The following is a 23,732-nucleotide window of genomic DNA, read 5'->3' as shown; positions in this document are numbered from 1 at the left end:
AACGGTCAGGGGCCCTGACCCGGCGGCACTGAGGATTTTGATTTGGATGAAGGAGGAAGCGGAAGCAAGTCTGCCCTCTGTCTTTGGCCAGCACCATGGGCCCAGGGATCAGGTGCCACTGGCTCTCTTGCTCTGGCTAGCTTCCCCAGCCCGTTTCTCTGTATTTGGCAATCCCTGGACGGTCCACAGCACCCCTGCCTACCCAATCGCACCTAGCTTTCTAAAAGCACAGACCCCCCTCAAGCACACGTAGCTCTGCCTGCCAGCACACCTCTCCCCGACCTGTCTGCCTGGAGACACCTTTCCATCCCACAAACCCAGTACAGACCTCCCACCCTATGAGGCCTCCCACAGCCCCCCATTGTCCTCTGAGCAGCCCCTCCCAATTCACACCCTGCCTCTGCAGTTTCTAGGCTGACCTGGAGTTGTTTCCATGTCAGTGACCCCCAAAGACTGTGAACTCCATCAGACCAGTCAACATTGTGTTCACCTTGCTACAGATTGAATTGTGTCCCCCCCTCCACCGACTGACAATTCATATGTGAGTGGCATTTGGAGCTGAGGCCTTTAGGGGGTAATTAGGGGTAGATAAGGTCACGAGAGTGGGATCCTCATAATGGGACCGGTGCCTTTGTAAGAAGAGACACCGGAAGCTTGATCTTGCGGTCTCTCTGCCAGGTGGGTATACAGCAAGAAGGTGGTCGTCTGCAAGTGATTATTTCTGGGTGTGAGATTACGGCAAAAATGTTTTTATGTCTTTCCATATTTTTCAAGCTTCCAACGATGAGTATATAAACACTCATTAGAATCCAGATCTACCAAATCCCATCCCTTTCTCTTTCATTCTGTTGCCCTTTCGAGGTATGCAGCCTCTCTAAGCCTTGGTGTCCTTATCTGTAAAATGAGAATAATAACAGTACTAGCCCTATACTGTTTTTGTGAAGATGCTCAGAGGTAGCACGGGGGAAGCTCTTAGAATGCCCTGGTGCATGGTAGATGCCCGAGAAGTGTGAGCTGTTTGTGTTGCTAGCACAGTCATCTAGTCACCCATGTCACTGGGAAGCATAAGAAGCCCACTGGGAGCCCTGGGCACCAACCTGGGGTTCCTGGAGTTCTGGAATCGAGAACAGGACTGTCTGGCTAAAAGTGAGTGGGGCGTGGCTGTTGTTCATGATGGAAACCGTTTTTTTCACAACCTGTCCTGGCAGGACAGCTCCCAACTTTACAATCCTATTGACCGGATCTAGGACTAAAATCTGTGGAACCAGAAAGAGAGTAGAGAGGGAGGGTTCATCAGTTCCTTGAAAAAAACTATTATCATACACCTATCCTGGTGAGGCAATGGTGGTTCCTGTCAGTGTCCTGCCTTCTTCATATGGGATGGGCGTTCACTCACCTGGTAAACACGTGCATACAATACCCACTAAGCAGCTTACTACGCAACTACATAATCACAACTGGATGAGGAGACATGACGGAAAAGCTCAGGGTCCTGTGAGAACATATTGCAGGGGCTGAGCTGGCTGGGGGTTCTGGGGCCACCTCCCCGGGGAAGGCATATTTACCCTGGAAGCTAAAGGAAGGGTGCCATCTAGTCTGTTTGAGTCAGGGTGGGCATGGGGTTGGAGGCCACCCGGGGGTGCGGGGGGAGACAACAGCCTGTGGCAAGGCCCTGAGTCAGAGGAGTGGCCCAGGAAGGCCTGTGCCTGGGAGAGAGGGGCACATTGAGAAGACAAGTTTGGAGGCGGTCAGGGATTGAGCTGGGACAAGTGGGAGGCCAGCGAAGCATGGAGTGACCCAATCAAACGTGTGTTTTGTGATTGCTCTGGCTTGCTGATCTGTGGGGTGGGCTGGACAGGGACAGATGAGGGCCACACAGACAAAATGGTGGAGGCAGAGGTGGAAGAGTAGACACGCTTCCAAGTCCTCATCTAAGGCACTGATCAAAATGTTGGCCTGGATAGATCAAGGTCAGGCTGGGCCTCGCCCTCAGGATGGCATGGACACACAACGAGCAGCAGCCACTTAGGCAGTTACTAAACGGCACACCCCCTGCCCCTCAACTTTCTTTATATCCAGCCCGCATGTTTCCATGGTGTCTAAAAAGGTGAGAGTCTCCAACAGCAGCCTGTGCTTCTGGAGGTCAGAGAACTCATTTAAGTCCCTTCCAGATTTCCCCCAAAGTACCTAGCACAAAATGGGTGCAAAATGAGTGAGTGACAGAAGGAACAAGTGAACGGATCAGTGATATCAGAAGAGACCCCATCTCTGGCTTGGGTACAGACAACACCAGGTGGCAATGTCTTGTCATTCCTCTAGCTTGATGGGAAGGCTGCCAGGAACACACCCCTCCCACCTTCTCAGTTGCTGAAATGTCCCATGCATTCCTGAGCATCTTGGAAGGCCTTTAGTCTTCTAAAATCTCCTATTAAAATGCAAATATACCAACCAAACAGACACCTTACATGTTTACCAGACAGTGGGGAGAAAGGGATTAGCAGCAGGACTTTCATTAGGAGCACCTACTTAGAAGAAATGCCCTCAATCAAATATAATCCTGGGATCTGCGCCTGGCTCAAGAATATCAATCAATGTGGCATTAAAGAAAGATGTTCCACAATTGAAATGTATGTCTGTGTGTATATCTAAAACGAATTGCTATTCAAAACAGATCTTGTCTATTAAACGTGGAAACAAAACATGCCCTAATGTGAGAGAAGGACATGTTTGGGATTGTGCATCTGACAGTCTCAAACTTTTCCAAGAAAAAGATGTTTCTCCAATGCCTGTGATTACTTGTACCCTATGATATAGTAAAGTTTGGTATTGAATACGGTCTATGGTTCACTCGAGTCAGATTTGACAGATCATCCTTGGGTGGGACTGGCTGGCCTCTGACAACGCAGCTTGGGGGCAGGACAGGTGGAGAGGGAAGAGTGGGAGGGGCAAAGGTGGCTGGGAGGGCAAAAAGGCATGGCTGCCATGGCTGAGGATCTCCCCAACAGTCTCGTACCTTCATCTCGGTGCCTTTCCCTTTGATTTCAATTACTTGTTGTGAGAGCCCATTGATTTCAAAGGGGATGAGTTCTCGATAATTGATACTTTCTCGAGGATAAAAGGTGATTGGAATCTCCAGTGTCTTTCCTGGCTTTATCACATCAACATGGAAGTTCACCTCGAGGTATGCAGTATTGGTGTATAGACAGTCTAAGCTAGAGAAAATCAGGAGGAAGGTGTGTAAGTTAGAAGACCCACGTATTTCCATTTTGTCTACCAAGTAAGAGGGTCTCCAGTACCAGCCTGTGCTGGAGGTCAAAAAACACATTTAAGACACCCAGAAAGACTGATTCTGTCCCCTTGTCTCTGTGAGCTGCTTTCCTGCCCTGTTGCACTGGAGCTACGGAAGAAGGGACCTCAGCAGTGATCCAGCCCATACTTTCCTGGGCATAATCAAGTTACTTACCCCAAATCACACCCTGAGATTCTGGCAGAACCTGGCCTCAAACACAAAGTCTCATGGCCCTTCGCTCAAGGTTCTTTTCACTCTATTTATCCTCTTTCTTGAAAAGGTCACACATGGCTTTGTACCCTCTTATAAGGAAGTGTTTCCTAAAGTCACTGGGTGGTGAAGCACAGAGGAGAGGAGTATGTGTTCCCGATTCAGACACAGGAGTTTGGATCCAGACTCTATCCCTAACTAGCCGTGAGAACTTAGAAGAGTTACTTAGCTCATTTGGGCCTCTGTTTCCTTATCTGTAGAACTGGGTTGTTTGGAGCATTAACAACCTCATAAAGTTGTTTTGAGCATTAAATGGAATAGAGTGACTAAGCCAGTCACTACACAGGGCACAGAGGAGACAGTCCATAAAGGTGAGCCATTCTTATTGTCACTAATTGCTCAACCACATGGGATCTTCAAAGATCATGTCTACTCTGGTCAACCTGTGCGTAGGAAGGCCCTAGGGCTCTCCATTACAATACTTTCTTGTCTGTCTTCCAGGTATTTAGAGAAGGAGTCCAGCTAGGCCAATAAAAAGAACTTAATGCCTTCACACAGGACTCAGCTTGAATTAAATCATGCAGGGAAGATTTTTAATTAGCATTTAAAATCACATGACACTCTTGTAACTCACCATTCAGGATAATAGTTATCATCACTGCAACAGTAGCAGTAGCAGCGGATAACCATAACCGAGCATTTGCTATGGTCCAGGCACTATTCTAAGTACTCTCTCTAGAGGAACTAATTTAACCCTCCTAATAGCCTTGTAGGGGAGGAGCTATTATTATCCCCCATCCCAGGAAAGGAGAGGTTAGACCATGTGCCCCAGGTCACACAGCTAGGGAAGAGTTGGGATTTGAACTTAGGCCTGTGCTTTCCAATATGGTAGCCACTAGACACATGTGGCAATTCAAATTCAAATGAATTGAAACTTAAAAAATGAAAAATTCAGTCCCTTAGTTGCACCAGGCATATTTTATGTACTTACAGGTTGCCATATTGGATAGCACAGATGTGTAACAGTTCCTTCCTTTAGGAAAGAGCTTTGAGGAAACACAGGTCTCTGGAAATTCCGTTTTGATAGGTCTGGGATAAGGCCCAGAAACCTGGACTGGAACATTCTACATAGGGATGGTGCAGAGAGGCTGGATTTTAATCAAAAGACTTAGGCTCAGTATATATCTGTCATTTATTGCAAGGTAATGGCCTGAGGAAGTCACTTTTTAATTCTCCAAGCCTCGGTTTCCACCTTCATTACATCTGGCATTGCCCTCCTCACTTCAAGATTTTCAGCAGAGCAGCTCCTGGCTACCCAAGTGTCAGTATTAGTGGTAGGGAAAGCAGATGCGGGATTCATGCCCAACTGGGTTTGACTTTTCCCATAATCTTTCTTTTTTCTATTTTGGCAGGACTTCACCTATGTGGAGGCTGTAGAACCCACAAGGAGGTACAGAATCATCTGGAAGCTCTGGAAAGTCTGCTTACCTCATGGGTGTTTCTTCCTTGTTGGTGACAACCAGCATTTGTTTGTATGGGGGCATGCCAGCTTGGTAGATGAAGCAGGTTCCAAAGTTGTAGCTGGTGAAGGAGAAATGAACGGCTGGGCTCACAGCACAGCCCAAGATGCTGCATGTAAACTTTGGGCCGTGGCCGACCTGCAGGCGGAAATGCAGGTGGAGGGTGATTAGAGAGGTGTAGCAAAGGACTCCTCAGGTCCTCGGGTGAAGGAGGAGAGTGGTCAGTGCTTAAAAAAAAAATGGGTCCCAAGACACCATCTGTAGGGATTCTGATTCATAGGTTAGAAGTCTGTTGGCCTGCAAAGCAAAATGGGACAGTCTGCAGGCCAGCCTCACGCTGCCTCCTACAGCAGTGAGTCAGCCTGAAAGCAGAGCGAAGTGGCAGGGACTGCCAGTTACCACCCTGCACCTGCTTCCCAAGGCTTCCTCATTAACAGGACTCTGAGTAGTTGCCAGGGGACCTAGGTGAAAATACTCGAGGTCCTATCCTTCCTTGCCCCCAAGGGTGGTCATCGGACACAGTTCTGGTCATCAGGATGTAAACAGAAGAAGACAAGAGGATGTCCTATTTTGAATACAGAGGCAAAGTCTTGCTGGGAAAATTTGTCTGTTTACTTGTTTGTGTTTGCCTTTGGGCTCTTGCCTCGTATTTCCATTCTGAATGCAGACATGGGGTTGCAGGTGGGATGGCCACCTTGTGACCAGGAAAGGACAAGAATGAGGTCAAAGGCCCATATGTCAGGGTGAAAAGGGTGGAAAGTTAGAATATGGGTCACCTCTGAATTCTCCATACGATGATACACATGCCTGAGGGGACAGGAGCTTACTCTGCTCTTCAAAAACTTTATAATATGAAATTTCTTAAGTTGATAATTGATTTAAAACAAAATATCCACTACTCATTCTAAACATCATTAGAATAAACATAATAGTCATTGGTACAAGATTTCCTAAATGACTTTATAAATTGAAAAACAGTTTCTTATTTAAGGCTTAGGCTTTTAAAGTCTTTGCATTTGGTGACTGATTCCCTGAAAAGGAGTAAAATTGACCACCTTAAACTTTTATGCCAAGTAGAGCAGGAAGGTACTATGATGTGTGATGTTTCTTTTTGCCGTAAGACACAAATGTTCTGAAAAAGACAGTTCTGAAAAGGGATGGCACTTCTCAGGGAAGATGGCTACAAGCCTGCCCCCGAGTTCCAGGCTCAGAGTTTTACAGCTTTGCTTTTTTCTAATTGAAAAAAAAAAAACTTTTTTAGACTGTGCTATGACTTAATGTCCATCTAAATTATGGAATGGCTAGAAACCGACCTTCATTCCAATTGCTGTACCTCCTGGTTAACTGTCAGTTGCCTTCTTCTTAAGGATATGAATAAAAAGACTATGTCTTTTAACTCTGTTGACTGTTGCTTTTGCTGTGCAGAAGCTTTTGATTTTGAGGTACTTCCACTTGTCTATTTTGTTTTTTGTTGCCTGTGCATTTAGTGTCATATCCATGAAGCCACTGACAAACTGTTGTTATGAACTTCCCCCCGACGTTTTCTTCTAGGAGTTCTATGGTTTCAGGTCTTACATTTGAGTCTTTAACCCATTTTCAGCTGATTTTTCGCCATGGTGTAGAAGGGTTCAATTTCATTCTTTTGCATCTGAATATCCAGTTTTCCCAGCACCATTTGTTGAAGACATTCTCCTTTTCCATTGTGTATACTTGGCACCCTTGTCAAAGATCTGTTGGCTATGTGTGTGTGCATTTATTTCTGGGCTCTGTTCTGTTCCATTGGTCTATGTGTGTGTCTTGATGCTGGTACTGTACTATTTTGATTTTGGTAGCTTTGTAATATAGTTTGAAATCAGGAAGTGTGATGTCCCTAGCCTTGTTCTTCTTTCTCAGGACTGATTTGGCTATTTGTGGTCTTTTGTGGTTTCGTATGAGTTGTAGAATTGTTTTTCTGTTTTGTAAAAAAAAAAATGCCATTGGGATTTTGATAGGGATTGCATTAAATCTATAGGCGGCTTTGGGCAGTATGGACATTTTAATAATATTAACGCTTCCCATCCATGAACACAGGATATTTTTCATTTGTTGGTGTCTTTAATTTCTTTCATCAGTGTTTTATAGTTTTCAGTATACAAGTCTTTCACCACCTTAGTTAAGTTTATTCCTGACAATTTAATCCTTTTCCATGGTATTATAAATGAAGTTGTTTTCCTAATTTTATGTATTTTTATTTTTTTATTTTTTAAAATTTACATCCAAATTAGTTAGCATATAGTGCAACAATGATTTCAGGAGTGGATTCCTTAATGCCCCTTACCCATTTAGCCCACCCCCCTCCCACAACCCCTCCAGTAACCTTCAGTTTGTTCTCCATATTTATGAGTCTCTTCTGTTTTGTCCCCCTCCCTGTTTTTATATTATTTTTGTTTACCTTCCCTTATGTTCATCTGTTTTGTCTCTTAAAGTCCTCATATGAGTGAAGTCATGATTTTTGTTTTTCTCTGACTAATTTCACTTATCATAATACCCTCCAGTTCCATCCACATAGTTGCAAATGGCAAGATTTCATTCTTTCTGATTGCCAAGTAATACTCCATTGTGTGTGTGTGTGTGTATATATATGTATATATACCACATTTTCTTTATCCATTCATCCATCGATGGACATTTGGGCTCTTTCCATACTTTGGCTATTGTTGATAGTGCTGCTATAAACATGGGGTGCATGTGTCACTTCGAAATAGCACACCTGTATTCTGTGGATAAATGCCTAGTAGTGCAACTGCTGGGTCGTAGGGTATTTCTATTTTTAGTTTTTTGAGGAACCTCCATACTGTTTTCCAGAGTGGCTGCACCAGCTTGCATTCCCACTAATTTTCTTTTCAGACAGTTTCTTGTTAGTGTACAGAAAAGCAACTGATTTTTGTTTGTTGACTTTGTATCCTGCAACTTTACTGCATTATTTTATTAATTCTAAGAGATTTTTTAATGGAATCTTTTGGGTTTTCTACATAGAAGATCAAGTTGTCTGCACACAGGGATTTTATTTTTTCCTTTCTGATTTGGATACATCTTCTTTCTTTTCCTTACCTAATTGCTCTGCCTAGGACTTCCAGTACTCTGTTGAATAGAAGTGGTGAGAGTAGACATCCTTGCCTTGTTCCTGATCTTAGAGGAAGAGCTTTTAGCTTTTCACTGATGAATATGATGGTAGCTGTGAGCTTTTCATATATGGCCTTTATTATGTCGGGGTACTTTCCTTCTAATCCTAGTTTGTTGAGAGTTTTTGGTCATGAATTTTGTCAAATGCTTTTTGCCACTTCTATTGAGATGCTCATGTGACTTTTATCTTTTATTCTGTTAATGTCGGATATAACATTAATTGATTTTTGTATGTTGAACCACCCTTGCTCTGAGGGATAAGTCCCACTTGATCGTAGTGTATGATCCTTTCAGTGTATTGTTGGATTTGGTTTACTGGTATTTTATTGAGGATTTTTACACCTATGTTCATTTGGGATATTGGCCTGTAGTTTTCTTGTGGTGTCTTTGTTTGGTTGTGCTATCCAAAAGAATTTAAATCAGAATTTTGAAGAGATATTAACACTTGTTAATGTTCATGTTCGGTGTAGCACTATTCATAGTAGTCAAGATGTGGAAACACCTAATTGTCCTTCGATGGATGAATAACCAAAGAAAATGTGGCATATATACACAGTACAGCTATTTTTCTTGAATAAATGCTCCTAGGATTGTTGCAAGCCTTTGGTTGATTTTGAGAGTTCTAAAAAAGTTGATTTTGCTGTTTGGTTTTTTTTTTTTTTTTTTTTTTGCCAGTGTTCTCATCACTGTGGAAGAACACCATAGGACACAGCCATTACTGTGGACATCACAATTCCTTGGTTTTTCATTCAATAGCTTATCTTGGAAAATGTTATACACATTTTGTCTCTCTTGCTTCCTTTCCATCTCCCATCTGTCTCCCTTATTTATTTTAATGGCTGCATGGTATTCTAGTGCATGGATGGTGAACCGCTTTTCAACTGCCACTCACCAGGCACCTCAACTGTGAATGAGGCCTTTATACTAGAGATTATGGGACTATCTCCAACACAACCGCTCTCCAGGAGCTTCTGGCAGAGTGGAGAAGACAAGGAGCACACAGGAGAATTAATCCTTCAAGACAGAGTGCTGTGAGTGCTTTCAGTGTCTGGCAATATTAAATGGTCTCACCTTGATTCTGAGTTCCAGGCCCTTCAAGACACACTTCTTAAGTGGCTGGAAAGACAAGGTGGCGTGCACACTCTGCCCCACATCCACACTGCCATCAATGGGTGAAAAGTCCAAGTACTGCAGCAGGGCTTTGGGGCCAGATAGCTCTGCCTGGAAGCTGAAGCTGAACTTGCCAGTGTTGATAAAGCTGAGTTCACACTGAACACATTCATTCAACTCCACCTGAGAGACAGAGAACAGAGTAGTATATGGAATAAATGCAAACCATGGTTCTATTCTTTCAGGTCAGGATACATAACACGTTGGGGGAAAATATCCTTTGGGAAATAGGGATGGCAGACGATGTTAGTGAGTTGAGTATCCTTAGCTTAATATGGTCAAGTATTCCAGCCAGAGCTATGAAGTGTTGGGGGCCTCTCATACCTGAAGAGTACGATAGCAATTTAATTCTTAGACCTCCCTCGGTAATCAAACATCCTTCCTGTATGTTTAATACAAGCATTGTTTCCTTCCCTACCATCTCTCTACCCCTGAAAAATAAAACAAGAAATGTTTTCACATTAAAACTATATATATTTGGAGGATGGAGTTGCTCCTGGCATGTTTCTGTTCTCCTGGTCTCTCTGGCATTTGAAACAGTGAGATTCAGCTAACATTCACTTATACTGCCATTCCCAGCTTGAGTGGACACACACACACACACACAGACACACACACAGATAGAAACAGAGAGAGAGAGAGAGAGAGAGAGAGAGAGAGAGAGACAGAGAGACAGAGAGACAGAGAGAGAGACATATCAGTGCTCTCTCACACTCTTACCTCATAGAAGTTGATAATGGTAGTCTGGTTGGGAGTCAGGGGAGTAATCAAGCCAGTCCTGTCCTTGCATTTGACCTCTGCATTCATAGTGTAGCCCTCAGCCTTGACATTTAAGGTCAGAGGGTGGGCTTTCTTTTTCACATTGCAGATCAAATTAAAGTTCACATCTCCTTCCTGCTTTGGTGTGAAGAAAATATCAATTGGGAACCTGGTTGGGGAAGAAGACAGCAGATTAGCTGACTAGGCCAACCTGCTAAAACCTGCTAAAGAATATGAGCCCAGTGGATTGGCACACACTATGAGGAAAGAGTATCACCACCTCAAATTATGATGAGTTTTGAAGGTTTGCCAGACACGGTAGGGCACTGCCTTATGAGTTCACAAATATAGTAGATATCAAGGAAAAGAATATAAGCATGAGAGAAAATATTGAGAAAAAGGGCTTAAAGTTCTCAGGGCTTTACAATTTATCAGGAAAATGAACAATGAGAAATAGTAGGACAGAGATGGGATTGTTAACATTAATCTCGACATGCAGCAGCACTCTGAGGAAAACTTATCCTCCTGGCAGGCCTGGAACCCCTACTACCTTGGGAGGGTGTAGTCCTGGGGAACCTTTTCTTTACCTGGACAGTGGTGGGATCCAACCTTCCATGGGACATATGACCAGGTTGTTGCTGAAACCTTCAGAATATCGGGAGTTGTCTTGGAAGGCAAAATGGAACCCCTGCTCCTCCTTGTTGATGATATGCACGGTCTCCCTGGCTTCTCTGCCTGAGGAGGAAACATCAGCCCTCAGTGAAGACCTCATACCTGCTCCTAAAGTATCTGGGCAGATACTGCTCCTCAGGCAAGAGGAAACCTCCTTAGAAGAAATCCTTCAACTTCTTTTCTCTCTTTTCCCAAGCTCTTCAGTCTTTGACCACCTCTCTTCCTTCCTTCTGTTCTACAAGTGACCTTCCTACCCAGGAGGATTCCACTTCTTCCTTCTAGAACTTTACTCTATCAATTGCCTGCTGCTGCTAGGTGGCTCCTCTGCCTTGGTCACAGCTGTCCTAGGTGATTCTGATGATACTATTTTCTCTCCTTGTTCCTTTGGACCCAATGCCTTCCTAGTTTTGTCAATGAGGGCCTCGCCGTCCCTAGTCCCTAGTAGGCCCCTTAACTCAGTCCTAATCTTTGTAAATAGTCCCTGCATTGAACTCTTTTGCATCAGAGCTCAGGAATGTCACGAGGGTCCTGACAGGGCCCTAATACATCTTCTGTCACTATCTTGCCTTTTCTTACTTTCCTTGACTATTGTACAACATTTGTTTTTTTCCACATAAACTTTAGAATCGTTTTATCCAATATCCCCCCCACCCCCAATCCTTTTGGGATTAAGGTTGCCAGATTTAGTAAGTATACATATATTTTTTAGTATAAGTATGTCCCAAATATTGCATGGGACATACTTATCCTGACATAAAAAAAACTTACTCATTGTTATCTGAAATTCAAAATTGACTGTGCATCCTGTATTTTATCTGGCAATACCAGTTGGGACTCTGCTTGGAACGTGATTGCATTTGCATTTAATTTTGAGAGAACTGGTAAATGTTCAAATTTTGTTTTGGGAGCATTTTAATAAGATTTTATAGTTTTATTCATATAGATCCTGTGCTTTTCTTGTTACATTTATCCTTAGATATTATATAGGTTTTGTCAATATTGAATGGATTTTTTTTTGTTTCTGTTTCTAGGTGCTTATTGCTAAAAGAAAGAGAAACTATTGATTTTTACATAATTGTCTTGCATCCAGTCACTTACTAAATTATCTTGTTGATTCTAGTGGTTTGTTTTGCTTTTCTCTTGAGCCTCTTGAGGTTTTCTATGTATGAGGTCACCAGCAACAGCAAATGAGATAGTTTTGTCTCTTTTCCCCTAATGCTTATGCCAATTACTGAATTTTCTTGTTTTATTGTATTCGCTAAACCACTAAGAAAGTATTCAATAATAACAAGCATCTTTTCCTAATTCCTGATTTTAACTGCAGCAGTTTTAGTAGTTTATTACAAGATAATATTTGCTTCTTAATTTTGGTTAGTCTTCTTTATTTAAGTTTTTCCCTCTATTCCTATCTTACTATTAAAATTTCTGTTGAGAATGTCTGATGAATTTTAGCAATCACTTTTTAGTGTACATTCATATCATTCATTACATGGTTGTTCTTTAATCTGTTGATATAATCATACTAAAATGCACCACTGTTACATTCCTAGATCAAATTCTGTTTGTCTTGCTGTACTTATTTGTTTATTCTATTCTATTATTTTTTATTTTAATTCCAGTTATTTAACATACAGTGTTATATTAGAGTCGTGTACAATATGGTGATTCAACACTTCCATACATCATCTGGTGCCCATCACAAGTGCACTCCTTAATCCCCACTACCTATTTCATCGCCATCCCTCTACCCTCCTCCCCTCTGGTGAACATCAGTGTGTCTTCTATATAGTTAAGACTGCTGTTATTATTCTTATGCTAACTTGCCCACTTATTTGTTCAAAACCTTCCAAAACACCATACTCCTCCCACCTACTTATATTTATCAGTATAAGAAATGTATGGAGGTATTACATAAAAAACCTGTTAATGTGGTTTCCTTTGATGGAAAGGATGGATGGAGAGACATTAAAAATTTCCTTATATAACAGAATGATTGACTTATTACAAGAATATTACTTGTCTAAATATAAAAATCTAATGAGTTACTAAAATATATTCTGGCTTTAGTTATATTTTACACACACACACACACACACACACACACACACCCCACATCCATGTGATAAGGGACCTGGCAATCACTTCCTTTATTTCCTTCAGGTCTCTGATCAAATGTTACTTCCCCATTGCCTACTGGCATTCTTTGTCCTCCATATCCTGCTTTATTTTTCTTTACAATACTTATTAACATAGACATGCTGTATCTTTTCTTTTTTGGTAGTCTACTTCCTATTACTAGAATGTAACCACCATGAGGGTGGGGACTGTGGCTTTATCCATGGCATTCTCAGCTCACAAGAGAGTGCCTGGGTCACACAAGGGGCTTAGTAATATTTTGTTGAGCTGAATGAATGCATGAAAGGATGGCAGAGAAATATGACCACTGTGACTCATACTGAGAGGCATACAAATACAGCCCATGCTCTGAGGCACATACAAGTAAGATGGGGATAACATGAGCCTCTGGAAATGAACATAGGCAGTCCAGGCCTTCAAGGAATCTAACAAGTGTGATTTGTAGCAAGTCTCCTAAATTTCCTTAGGTTATTAACGTGTGGGTTTAGAAGATACCTGATGGAAATCAGATTGAAAGACAAATAATTTACGGCTTTGTGAATAGTGATAGAAGACCTCTGACATGCTTCTGGAAGGTACCAGAAAAAGTTCCCTACCCAAGTCTGCTCCCAGAGCTCATTGTGGGGTCAGTCCTACCCCTTCCCCTGAGAGGTCATGCCAAGTCTAAACATAAACCAACAGGGCAGCCTTACCAATGAGGAGACAACTGAAGTTGAGATGTGACTTGTCCAGATTGATGAGAGGGTCGGTGGCTTTGCCTACCAGAAGGAAAGGGACTGTGATGTTGTGTTCAGGGATTAAGAAAGTCCAGAAGGCTTCTGTGATGTCCAGATGGAAAGGTGTGAACTGGAAGACAATCTAAGAAGACCATTTGGAAAAGAGTGGTAAAGACATTTCTGTTTGCATACTCCACATGCCATTGGAGGCTTACTGGTGCTGGGGTTACAATGGTTGGCATTACCAGGTCATCTCCACCTTTCTACTGTCTACCTTTCTACTGTGAAGGCATGTGATTTTGGCTGTTCCAGCAATATCAATGTCTTTTTGCCCTGCCACAGGTCCTCCTAAGGAGGTCCAGCCCGATCAGAGCCTCTGATGGCTGTGCTGCCATATTTCACACCATGTCTTTGTTTGACATGTAAAAATAGAGAGATTTCAATAGAAATATGGAATTTTGGCTTTTCGCAAAAAGTTTGGGAGAACTGGCAACACTGGCAACTTGTCTGTGTGGTGGTCATCTGACAGAGAAGCACTATCGCCAGCTGGTGCTGGTGCTCAGCAGTCCCTATCATTGTCCCCTTGGCTTGCTCCATTCATTTGTGTGACCTCCCTGAAAGCATTTGAATGCATGATTTCTGTTTCATGAATTTATTTCTGCCTCCAAGATTCTCTGCAGAACTTACAGGATACAGGCCCATAGATCTGTTTTGGCCAGTGAGATCACATTTTTTTAGGTATGACTCTGTACCCTGTACCACTGTGTAAACACGAGGACTACACTGTGGGACATGACTCACTTTTCTGTTTTACCCTTTGGCCCGACCAAGTAAAAATACATCTGTATCCTTTTACTGCTGTCAGTCCCTCGGGAAAAAATAAGTCTTCAGAGAGTAATCTATGAGTCCTACAGTCTGCAGGTATTAGTATCCAGCTCCTCTTTCCTGCTTAATAATTTCAGTTTTTTAAAACTGCAAATACTAGACCTTTTCACTTCTCTACAGCCACCCAAGAGAGCTCAGTTCTGTCTTGTTCATGAGGATTGCCTAACGTATATGCCACTCAAGAAATACTTGTTGATTGATGCACCCTTAGGCTGTCCTCCCTCACTCTATGGTCTACAGCACACTTGCTATGCAGAAGGGGAGAAGATGATCAATGCCCTGAGTCAAGTGGTCCTGATTCTCTCTCTCTCTCTCTCTCTCTCTCTCTCTCTCTCTCACACACACACACACACACACACACATACCTCCGCTTTCTTTTCAGGGTGGATGAAGCCCTTCTCTGTAAGGCATGTGAAGGCTGGAGGGTTCTGGAGACTTTCAGTTTCTTCAGAGATCCAAGAGAAGGAGTAGGTGCTATTAGTTGGGTTCAGGATTGTAAAAGTCCTGGCCGAGGGGGAAGAATTGACAGCAGAGAGTGAAATGGGGGTTGAAGAATTAGAGAAACTTTCTTAGGACCTTCCCTAGCACAGTCCCCCTATCTAGGAATCAGGACTTGTCTGCATACTCTATTACCACAGAAATGAAAACTGCACTTCCTTTGGCGGGGGGGAGGGGCAAACTATGGCTAGAGTTCTGGACTTTGGAATAATGACATCCAGGGCCCTTCTGTCCCAATGACCGACCCTCTGTGGTTAAGGTGGGGGTCAGGGATTACATTTTTATGTCTCCCATATTTCCCCAGTGTCAAAACTAAGGAGACAAAATTCAGCTTCCTTACTATAGACTTCCTTACTATGGACTTCTCTAAAGTCCAACCCCAATATTTCAAACCTGCTTCTAGGAATTAGCCTCACTGACTTCTCTGAATTCTTCCTCTAAGTTCTTTAGAAGAACTCACTGATAAGAACCAATGCAAACCATAAGCAACTTACCGGATATTCTTCCCTCCTATGCCCACGCTGGTGAACTCAATCACCCGGGTGTTTGAATCTAGAGCCACACCAGAAGGTCCTCGGAGATCTGGGTTGCGCCGATGACCACTGATGTAGTCTGAGTGTTTTAGGTCAAAATGGCAGAAGGGCAAAAGGCTCCGCCCTTTTGCTGATAGGACTGGGCCTTGCTCTCCAGGTGGCAGGTTGGGAATCCTGTGAGGATAAGATTATTCTTATTTATTTTTAGATGAATCACCACTTCCTTAGTTGGTTGGAAATGAATATTATATCCACCAGAACGTGAGCTCCATGAAAGCAGAGACTGGGTCTATCCTGGTCAACAACATAATATAAATGCCTTGAATAGTGCATGATACATAGTAGGTGTTCATTCATGAACTGTTGAGTGGATGAATGCATGAATGGGCTGAGTATGAGGAGGATGAATTCTGGTTCTTTCTCTGTATCTAAGTATGGCCCCAAGTTATTCCCTCCAGCAGTGGTGAGAAATTTTCCCTGCTATAAAATGAGCACAGAGTCTTGCCCTCTGGGCCCTCTCACAGGCATCTAGTGGGGTATGAAAACTGACACAGAAATTCTAAACGAGTATCCTGAGCTCCCTGGAGAAAGTGAACTGGATGTAAGTAGACCTCTAGTCCCAGCACCAAGCTTAGGCCCAGGTGTGGGATGGGTCCCTGCAGTGTAATTGCAGAGGCTCCACAAGGCTTTTATGGCTCACATAGGTCTCTGCCACCCCATACCATGTTTTACACAATTCCTCTGTAAGGTAAGTGTTCTGTATGGATCTTTCATGGGAGTGGTTAACACATAATGGACTTGCTAAATGTTATTGGATTGGATTTCTTGAATTGGGTCTGGGCCCCTTCTATTTCTCACCTATGTATCAGGTCCACCACCATGGCTATGTAATGTTTATTGTGCTTATTATGTGCCAGGTACTGTTCTAAGTCTTCACTTGATTTAACTCACTTAATGTTCATGATGACTGTACAAGGTGGGTATTGTTATTTCCATTTTACATATGAGGAGACCAAGTCTCAGAAAAGGTGTAAGAAAGTTTTCCTAAGTTCATATTTGCCCAAGGACTGGAACCTACCTGTCTGTCAGCCATTCTGTTGCTCAGTGGAATCCTGTGTGTGGCTGGGAAGGGCGTAATAGGCAGGAGGAAGAGTCTAGAGAGTGTTGGTGAGTAATACAAAAGAAAAAATTCTCCTTATCTTCTAAATCCTGGCCTTTCTGAATCTTCCCAATGGGAAATGTGACAATCAGGGGGCTATGGAGGGGCCCAGGGCTGGAAAGAATGGTGGTGGTGCTGGGACAGAAGAGAGGGTAGGAGATGTGGAGTTTTGCTCTGGAGAGCACATCTTCTTACTGGCAGAAGAGATTGCTCTCGAAGTCTCCAACTTCCAGCGGGGAGAATTTCACTTTGAGCTTCTGAGTTTTGCCCACAGGCACAATGCCTGAGGCAGGCTCCACAGAGAAGGGCGTGGGGGGAACTTCATTCCAGTGGTCCGTGGCGCTGTCCAGAGTACTGACCGTGTGCAGCGTGCCCTGGCTAATTTGGTCTTTTTGAGAAGAACCTGGGGGCAAAACAGAGAGCCAATGATATTCTCTATTTGCAGTGGGAGGGCAGGTGGAAGGCAGCCCACTCACAGGTCCCTCTGTGGGCTCACCTCTTCCACAAGAAATACTTAGCTTTGGGCACTAAGGGTAAGGGATTGGCTCATATCTCTCACAGGAGACTCATGAAAAATACTTCTATTAATTCTATCAATTTTTCAAAGTTGTTTCCTTTTGGCTCAGGGGGTGGGCCAAAGAGAGGTCTGTGGGTCTCCTGCCTCAAGAATAATGGGCTGTGAATATAATTTTTTGGAGAATCATTGTTTGAAAGTAGGGGTTCACAATCTGGGGGCCCATTTGAAAGGTCTGCGAATCTCCAAAACTGCAACAACAGCAATGAATTTTTGTCCACCAAGTGTTGAGTCTTTTTCCAAGCGCTTCATATATATCACATTTGGTATGGGTGTGTATTTTCCAGGGAAAAAGTTCATAGTTTTCATCAGTTTCTGCAAGGGTCTGTAATCTCCCAAGAGGTTAAGGCCTAAAAGACAAGATTCCTAGGGGTCAGTGACTGGGGTGCTGGCCTAATGGAAGGCCAGGCTCTAGGCTCCAGGCTCCGGGAGGACAGAGGTCAGCTCTTGAGTTTCTCAGGCCTGTTTGGCTCTGCAGACACCATGAAACATTTGCTCTGCTTCTCCTTGGCTACTGAGGGAGCTGTTGGACCAGTGCTCATTTCTCCATGAACAAGGCTCTCCCACTAACTGGGGACTCGGTTCAAGCCCTGGAGTTTTCCTATCATTGTGTTTACCTTGGTTATCTGGCATTGCAAAGCTGACAGCCTTTGCAGTCTCTTCTGAGACCCAATTGAATTCCAGCTGCACGTTTCCTGAATTAGTCAGTTCAAGCCTGCAGATAGATCAGAGAATGGATTTGAGAAATGTGCTGTCGATGATTTTTTTCCTGTCTACACATCATCTATACTGTTACTTTAAGTTGTCACTGTGTTTCTTAAACATTTCTTCAAAAGGCAAGTTTTAAGCATTTTGTCTGACATCATGCATTTGCTGTGCTAGTTATATCTCCTTCTAAAACACTATTTACTATTAAAAGTAAAAATATTCAAATGTTTAGCACTTTAAATCATCTGGCACAGTACCAGCACCCTATGCAATGAGCTCTCAGCATGAGTTTGCTATAATTCTGAAAAATTCCCATGAGAGAGGAATCAAAATGTGTTTTCCATGACAGTACTTTCTTTAGGTGCAAATTCCAGTCCCTCCCTTACTGAAACATCTCCCACTGGAAACAATGTCCCTGTGGTCGGAAGCCATTTGACCCCTGCCTGAGATTCCTTCATTGACTGAGACTTGTCTCAAATTCTGAATGAGTAGAGACTTTTCTTGCCTCAAGTTTCCCTGCATATAAGACAAGAACCAGGAAATAGAAGCTTTTTCTGGAATCATTTTTAAACTTGATCACAATCACAGCAGAAGGATGAGGCCTTGATACAGGAAAATGATTGTGTTAGAGAAGAAAACACAAATGTCTTACTAGTTTTAGTGAAGTAGTTGGAGTTGAGTTTGGAGGGGGGTGTAGGTCTAGGGGAGGGTGTAAGGATCAGATCTCCACTATTTGGTCCAGGTAGACTGTGCAGGTATGCCCAAAGTCAAGGGCTTTGACCTCAGGGGCTTATGTTTATTGTGTAAAAGTATGAGCACTGGCCACTATCCTAAAGACAATATTTATAAAGTGGAGAAATCTTGGTGGTACAGAATACTCTTGATAAAAAAGTTCTTAGTTCAGACTGGAGTTGGCAAACTTTTTTGTTGTTGTTGTTGCAAAGGGCAACACAGCATATGTTTTTTGTCTTTGCATACCATCGGTGTTTGTAGTAACTACTCACTCTGCTGTTGTAGTACCAAAGCAGCCATAGACAACACATAAATGAATTTATGTGGCTGTGGGTCAAAAGAAACTTTATTTACAACAATAGGCAGCTGGTTGGATTTGGTCCTCGGGCCATAGTTTGCCAACCCCAGCTTTAAGTGAAATGGCTATCAACAGAAGGTACCACTTCCTCCCTTATTTCTTTTGGTTTTATGATAATTTGAAAACTTAAAGTGTAACAAATGCAAACTGAGTTGAACAAGTTAATTACCAATTTTTACAAAGTTGAAATGTCAGTGGTTTACATTTTTGTGCTCGTAATTCTCAAAGAATGGTCTTTCTCTGTCTTTGCATATGCTGCTTTCTCTGTCTAGAAGGCCCCTTTTTCTCACTTCTTCACCTGGCTATCTCCTAATCATCCTGTAGAATGGGCACTGCTTCATCTGGGAAGTATTCCCTGATATTACATCTGCTTCAGGTACTCTCACAGCATACACAGGACACCATATTGCAACCACCTATTTTCACCCATTCCCCCCATGAGCTCTTTAAGAGGGGGACCCATGACATCCTTATATTCTTGTATGTGAGTTAACATAACCCTTTTCCTTCTAAGGACAATTTTGACTTTGAATAAATTTTCTATCTGTTTCCCTGGAAACCTGATAAAGGAGAAATATCAGCTGTATTATTAGGCAACATTGTTTAGAGTTAACATGACCCCTAATGGGTAAATTGCATCTGGTCTGGAGGGAATTATGATTCCCTGGAGGGAAGCCATAGCTTTGGGGTTCTGTGAGTGTAGTGACTCTTGTAATTGGGCATGTCTCTTATAAGGATCATGGAAGCTATACCTATGGGGTGCTTATGAGGAGTATTGGCTTCTGTTGGTTGTGGGGCTTCTGAGCTAAGATGGACCCATTCCCACTAGTGTGGATATTGTCACCTGGAGTTGGAGAGAAAAGAATGGTTACTGGGTGGTGGTGTGGACTGCTTCAAGGACCATCCCTACTGAAGCTGATGGCCGGATGCTGCCCTCCTGGTGGACTGTGTTTCCTGGCCTATATCTTGATTTCAGGTGTGAACTTTAATAGCTCTGTGGATCTGAATGTTTCACTGCATCCCTAGAGTTCCTCTGGTGCATGCTACATAGCTATGATGCCTGGTATATGCTGTTATAAACAGTGAATAAGTATTTGATAAAGGAATAGGCAAATGATGAAATGAAAGAATTTCTCTGTGAGTGCTGGGGGGCTTTCAAAGACTCACTCAAACACTCGGGTCTGGTAAACCAGTGTTTCTTTAAAGTGCACATTGCTTGTTTCGCATTGATATGAAGCAAAATTCACATTGGCACTGATCTGAAGATGCAGTTCTCGGTAGTTTTCTTCTACTACTGAGTGAACAGGCTCAGGATCCGTCTCTATCACCTGTAACAAAGGCAGAGCTAGCTGACTCACAAGAATAAAGGGGTAGGCGGTAACAGGATTTTACCCATGCAAATTAACACCAACTTACAGAATAAATGATTCCAGTTCCAGAATAAATGATTAAGGTAAACCTAAAATGACTCCTATATGGGAAAGGAAACAAATTACTAAGAGCATCAGGACTACAGAGATATTAGTTTGGGGGTTAGATGGACTATAAAGAAGGTAGAGGAAAGGAAATAATAAAATTAGGGACAGATATTAATGAAATAGAAAATAAATTGAGAACAGAGAGGACTAATAAAGCCAAATGATGTTTATGTGGAATGACTTAAAAAGTCTTCAGGGCGATTGATCAAGAAAAAAATGAGTAAATAAAAATAACTGATATTAAAAATTAAAAAGAGGACACTACCACTGATCCTATAGATTTAAACAGATGATAGGAAAACATTATAAATAACTTTATGAAAATACATATGAAAACTTAGTTGAAGGGCAAATTCATAGAAAAATAACTTAATAAAATTGACTCAAGAAAAAATAAAAAACCTGAGGAGTCCTAATAGTATTAAAGAAACTAAATGGTAGTAAAAAAAAAAAAAAGTTAAAAAAGACCTAAATAAATGTACAGATAAAACTCACTAATAGAAAGGACGAATTAATATTGTAAAATTGTTAATCCTTCCTAAATGGACTTACAGATACAATCCAATTCCAATCAAGTTTCAATCAGGGTTTCCACAGAAGTTGGTAAGTGGATTCCAAAATTAGATAGAAAAATAAAGGACCAAGAATAATGAAAATACTTCAGAACAAAACAGTATGGGAGAGGGACTTCCCTTGGAAATATCAAGACTGATTATGAAGCTATGGAAATTAAGGCAAGGTAAAACTGGCATAGGGATAGACAAATTGACAATGAAGTAGAATACTGAGACAAGAAACATACCAGGCATATATGAAATTTAGATGATAAGGGAGTCATGGCAGATCACTAGGAAACAGAAGGGCTAAACAAAAAAGGGATTTGGCCAGGTCATGGAAAACCATTAAATTGGATCCTTGCCTCACACCATACATAAAATCCAGGTGGGCCAAGAGCTTAAATACAAAAAGCAAAATTCTTAAATATAAAAAAAAAAAAAAAAAAAGAATATTTTTCTTCCCTGGTAGAGAAGAGTTTTAAAAAGAAGACACACACACACAAAAAATATGTAAAAGATGAGATTAATAAATTTCGCTATATTAAAAATAAGAATATCTTTTGTTCATCAAAAGATACATCAAAGAAAGTGAAAAGATAAGCTATAAATTTGGTGAGGACATTTGGAGTCAATTAATAGGAAGGAATAGTAAACTTTATCAAAAATAAAGTAACTCATACAAAGAACAGGCATCATAATTGAAAACTAGGCAAAAGGCATATAAGAGATGACTAGTAAGGCCATGAAGTCATTCATATTCATCTTTACCAGTGGTTAGGGAAATGCAAAGTAGATCCCAAATTAGACCATTTCCCATTCATTTAAGTGAAAAGAATCAAGAAGTCTGGCAATGCCAAGTTGTGTAGAGAATGTGGATCAGTAAGATCCCTCTGCCAACAGGAGTGTGCATAGGTACAGTGACTTTGGAAAACACAGGCATTATCTTGGAAAGCTGAAATTCACATATCTTATGACTCAGCAATTCCACTTCTGGGAATATAAACTTTTGCAATTGAATACCATTTGACATGAATAATAATGTTCACAGCAACACTGTACACAATGGAAAACACCAAATAATTTTCAAAAGAAGAATGGATGATAAGTAATAATGGAATTTTATATAGCAGTGAAATGGGTACACTATAGCCACATGAAACAATATCGATCACAGGCAGTAACCGTTTTTTAAAAACTAAAAGTTAGAAACTACAACAAAACGGTATGCCTTTTAGAATGAGCACTGGGTGTTGTATGGAAGCCAATCTGACAATAAATGATATTTAAAAAATAGAATGTATAGGTTGAAAAAGAAAGAAAAACTAAAAATCAAGGGAATGAGTAAACAAGATTCAGGATCGTGATTATGTCTAAGAGGGAGGCAGGGGGATGGAATGGGTGAGAAGCACACAGGTAATTCATGTTCTACTTCCTACACTGAGTGTGAGTTCATCTCTGTTTATTACATTATTAAAAGAAACCAGCCAAAGACTAGTTGAAAGAGGGACACGCATGGACCAAAGATGAGATTCTGTCATGAACCAAAGATTATAACTAATCAAATTCTGGACACAGACAGAAAAAGGGAATAGCTGAAAGTCTAACCATGATGCTGTTGATGGTGAGAGAACTCGCTCCATGAGGCATCCAGACTTAAACTAAAGCGGTTTGGGTCAAGATGTGTGGGCTGCATGGCTGGCAGGTGGCATGCTTGCCAGTTCAGTTTGTTACTTCTGAAATCAAGGTCAAATCAAGGTCATGTAGAATGGGAAACAAACTTTTTTTTTTTTTTTGTTCCATGAAGGAAGGAAATGATGAGACACTGAACCAGAGAGCAGCAGGCACCACCAGCCACGGCAGGCCTGGTCAGATTTGTACCTGATGTCCCCACTCACCTTTCGTTTTGCAGCGAAAGAACCGGGTGTGTTTCTGAGCACATCCACCCACTTGACTGTGCGCATGCGGTCATCCCAATCAGGGACCTGGTCTGCAGGGAGCTGAAACATGATCCTGGAGAGCTTGCACTTGACCCCCATCTTCTTCAGATTGATGGGCACTTCGGACTTCATGGTCACTACTACGTCCTTAGCACACCCAGGGTGAAGGTGGCCGATCTGCGGAAGAGCCCGATATTAGTATTTTTGGGAATCTGAGCTTGAGGACTTTTTATACCTGATGGTGACGTTCCAGAGAAGGGGTAGAGCCAAAAATCTTGGCAAAAAATGCATCATTCACACCTGTATGTGTAGATTGTCTTAAATATCTACAAGAGATTCTTAGATAGAAATATGATAGTAAAAGCAGCTAATATTTATTAAACTGTTCCTTGCCTCAGGCACTGTTCTAAACCTTTACACAGTTCTAATCCATTCAACAACACTGTGAGATGTACAGCTATTACTCCTATTTTACAGGCAAGGAAACTTGTAACGGGCTCGTGGCCATACCATGAATATTGGAAGAGCTGGATTCAGACCCAGACAATATGGCTCCAGGTACCACATTCTTAACTACCTGTGCTTCTTCATCAATATGACCTATATGAATTATAGACCAATGTACACAGTACATTAGCAGTTCTCAGAATGTGGTCTGGTGACCCTTGGGATCCCCAAG

At 42.0% G+C, this 23,732-nt stretch overlaps 1 protein-coding gene across 7 annotated transcripts in view; it reads right to left on the bottom strand.

The window, feature by feature from the left end:
• The window catches only part of HYDIN (HYDIN axonemal central pair apparatus protein), a 415,179-nt gene that overhangs the window by 24,586 nt on the left and 366,861 nt on the right, over positions 1 to 23,732 (bottom strand). For 6 of the 7 annotated variants that reach the window (XM_078438955.1, XM_078438961.1, XM_078438956.2 and 3 more), the window contains 13 exons: positions 23,012 to 23,230; positions 20,249 to 20,409; positions 17,901 to 17,998; positions 16,905 to 17,112; positions 15,512 to 15,724; positions 14,885 to 15,023; positions 13,611 to 13,776; positions 10,698 to 10,845; positions 10,072 to 10,279; positions 9,253 to 9,474; positions 4,988 to 5,157; positions 3,014 to 3,212; positions 1,098 to 1,256 (listed from right to left, as the gene is read on the bottom strand). In XM_078438955.1, coding sequence (XP_078295081.1) covers positions 1,098 to 1,256; positions 3,014 to 3,212; positions 4,988 to 5,157; positions 9,253 to 9,474; positions 10,072 to 10,279; positions 10,698 to 10,845; positions 13,611 to 13,776; positions 14,885 to 15,023; positions 15,512 to 15,724; positions 16,905 to 17,112; positions 17,901 to 17,998; positions 20,249 to 20,409; positions 23,012 to 23,230 — 2,310 coding nt within the window. Of the gene's footprint in view, positions 1 to 1,097; positions 1,257 to 3,013; positions 3,213 to 4,987; positions 5,158 to 9,252; positions 9,475 to 10,071; positions 10,280 to 10,697; positions 10,846 to 13,610; positions 13,777 to 14,884; positions 15,024 to 15,511; positions 15,725 to 16,628; positions 17,113 to 17,900; positions 17,999 to 20,248; positions 20,410 to 23,011; positions 23,231 to 23,732 lie in introns of those variants that run through there. The other variant, XR_013552530.1, reaches the window with a different exon arrangement.

Source organism: Panthera onca, chromosome E2, assembly GCF_046562875.1.
Source record: "Panthera onca isolate mPanOnc1 chromosome E2, mPanOnc1 haplotype 2, whole genome shotgun sequence".
NCBI classification, from domain to species: Eukaryota; Metazoa; Chordata; class Mammalia; order Carnivora; family Felidae; genus Panthera; species Panthera onca.
Note: the sequence above shows the minus strand (reverse complement) of the source record. Positions and strands in the feature narration are given on the sequence as shown.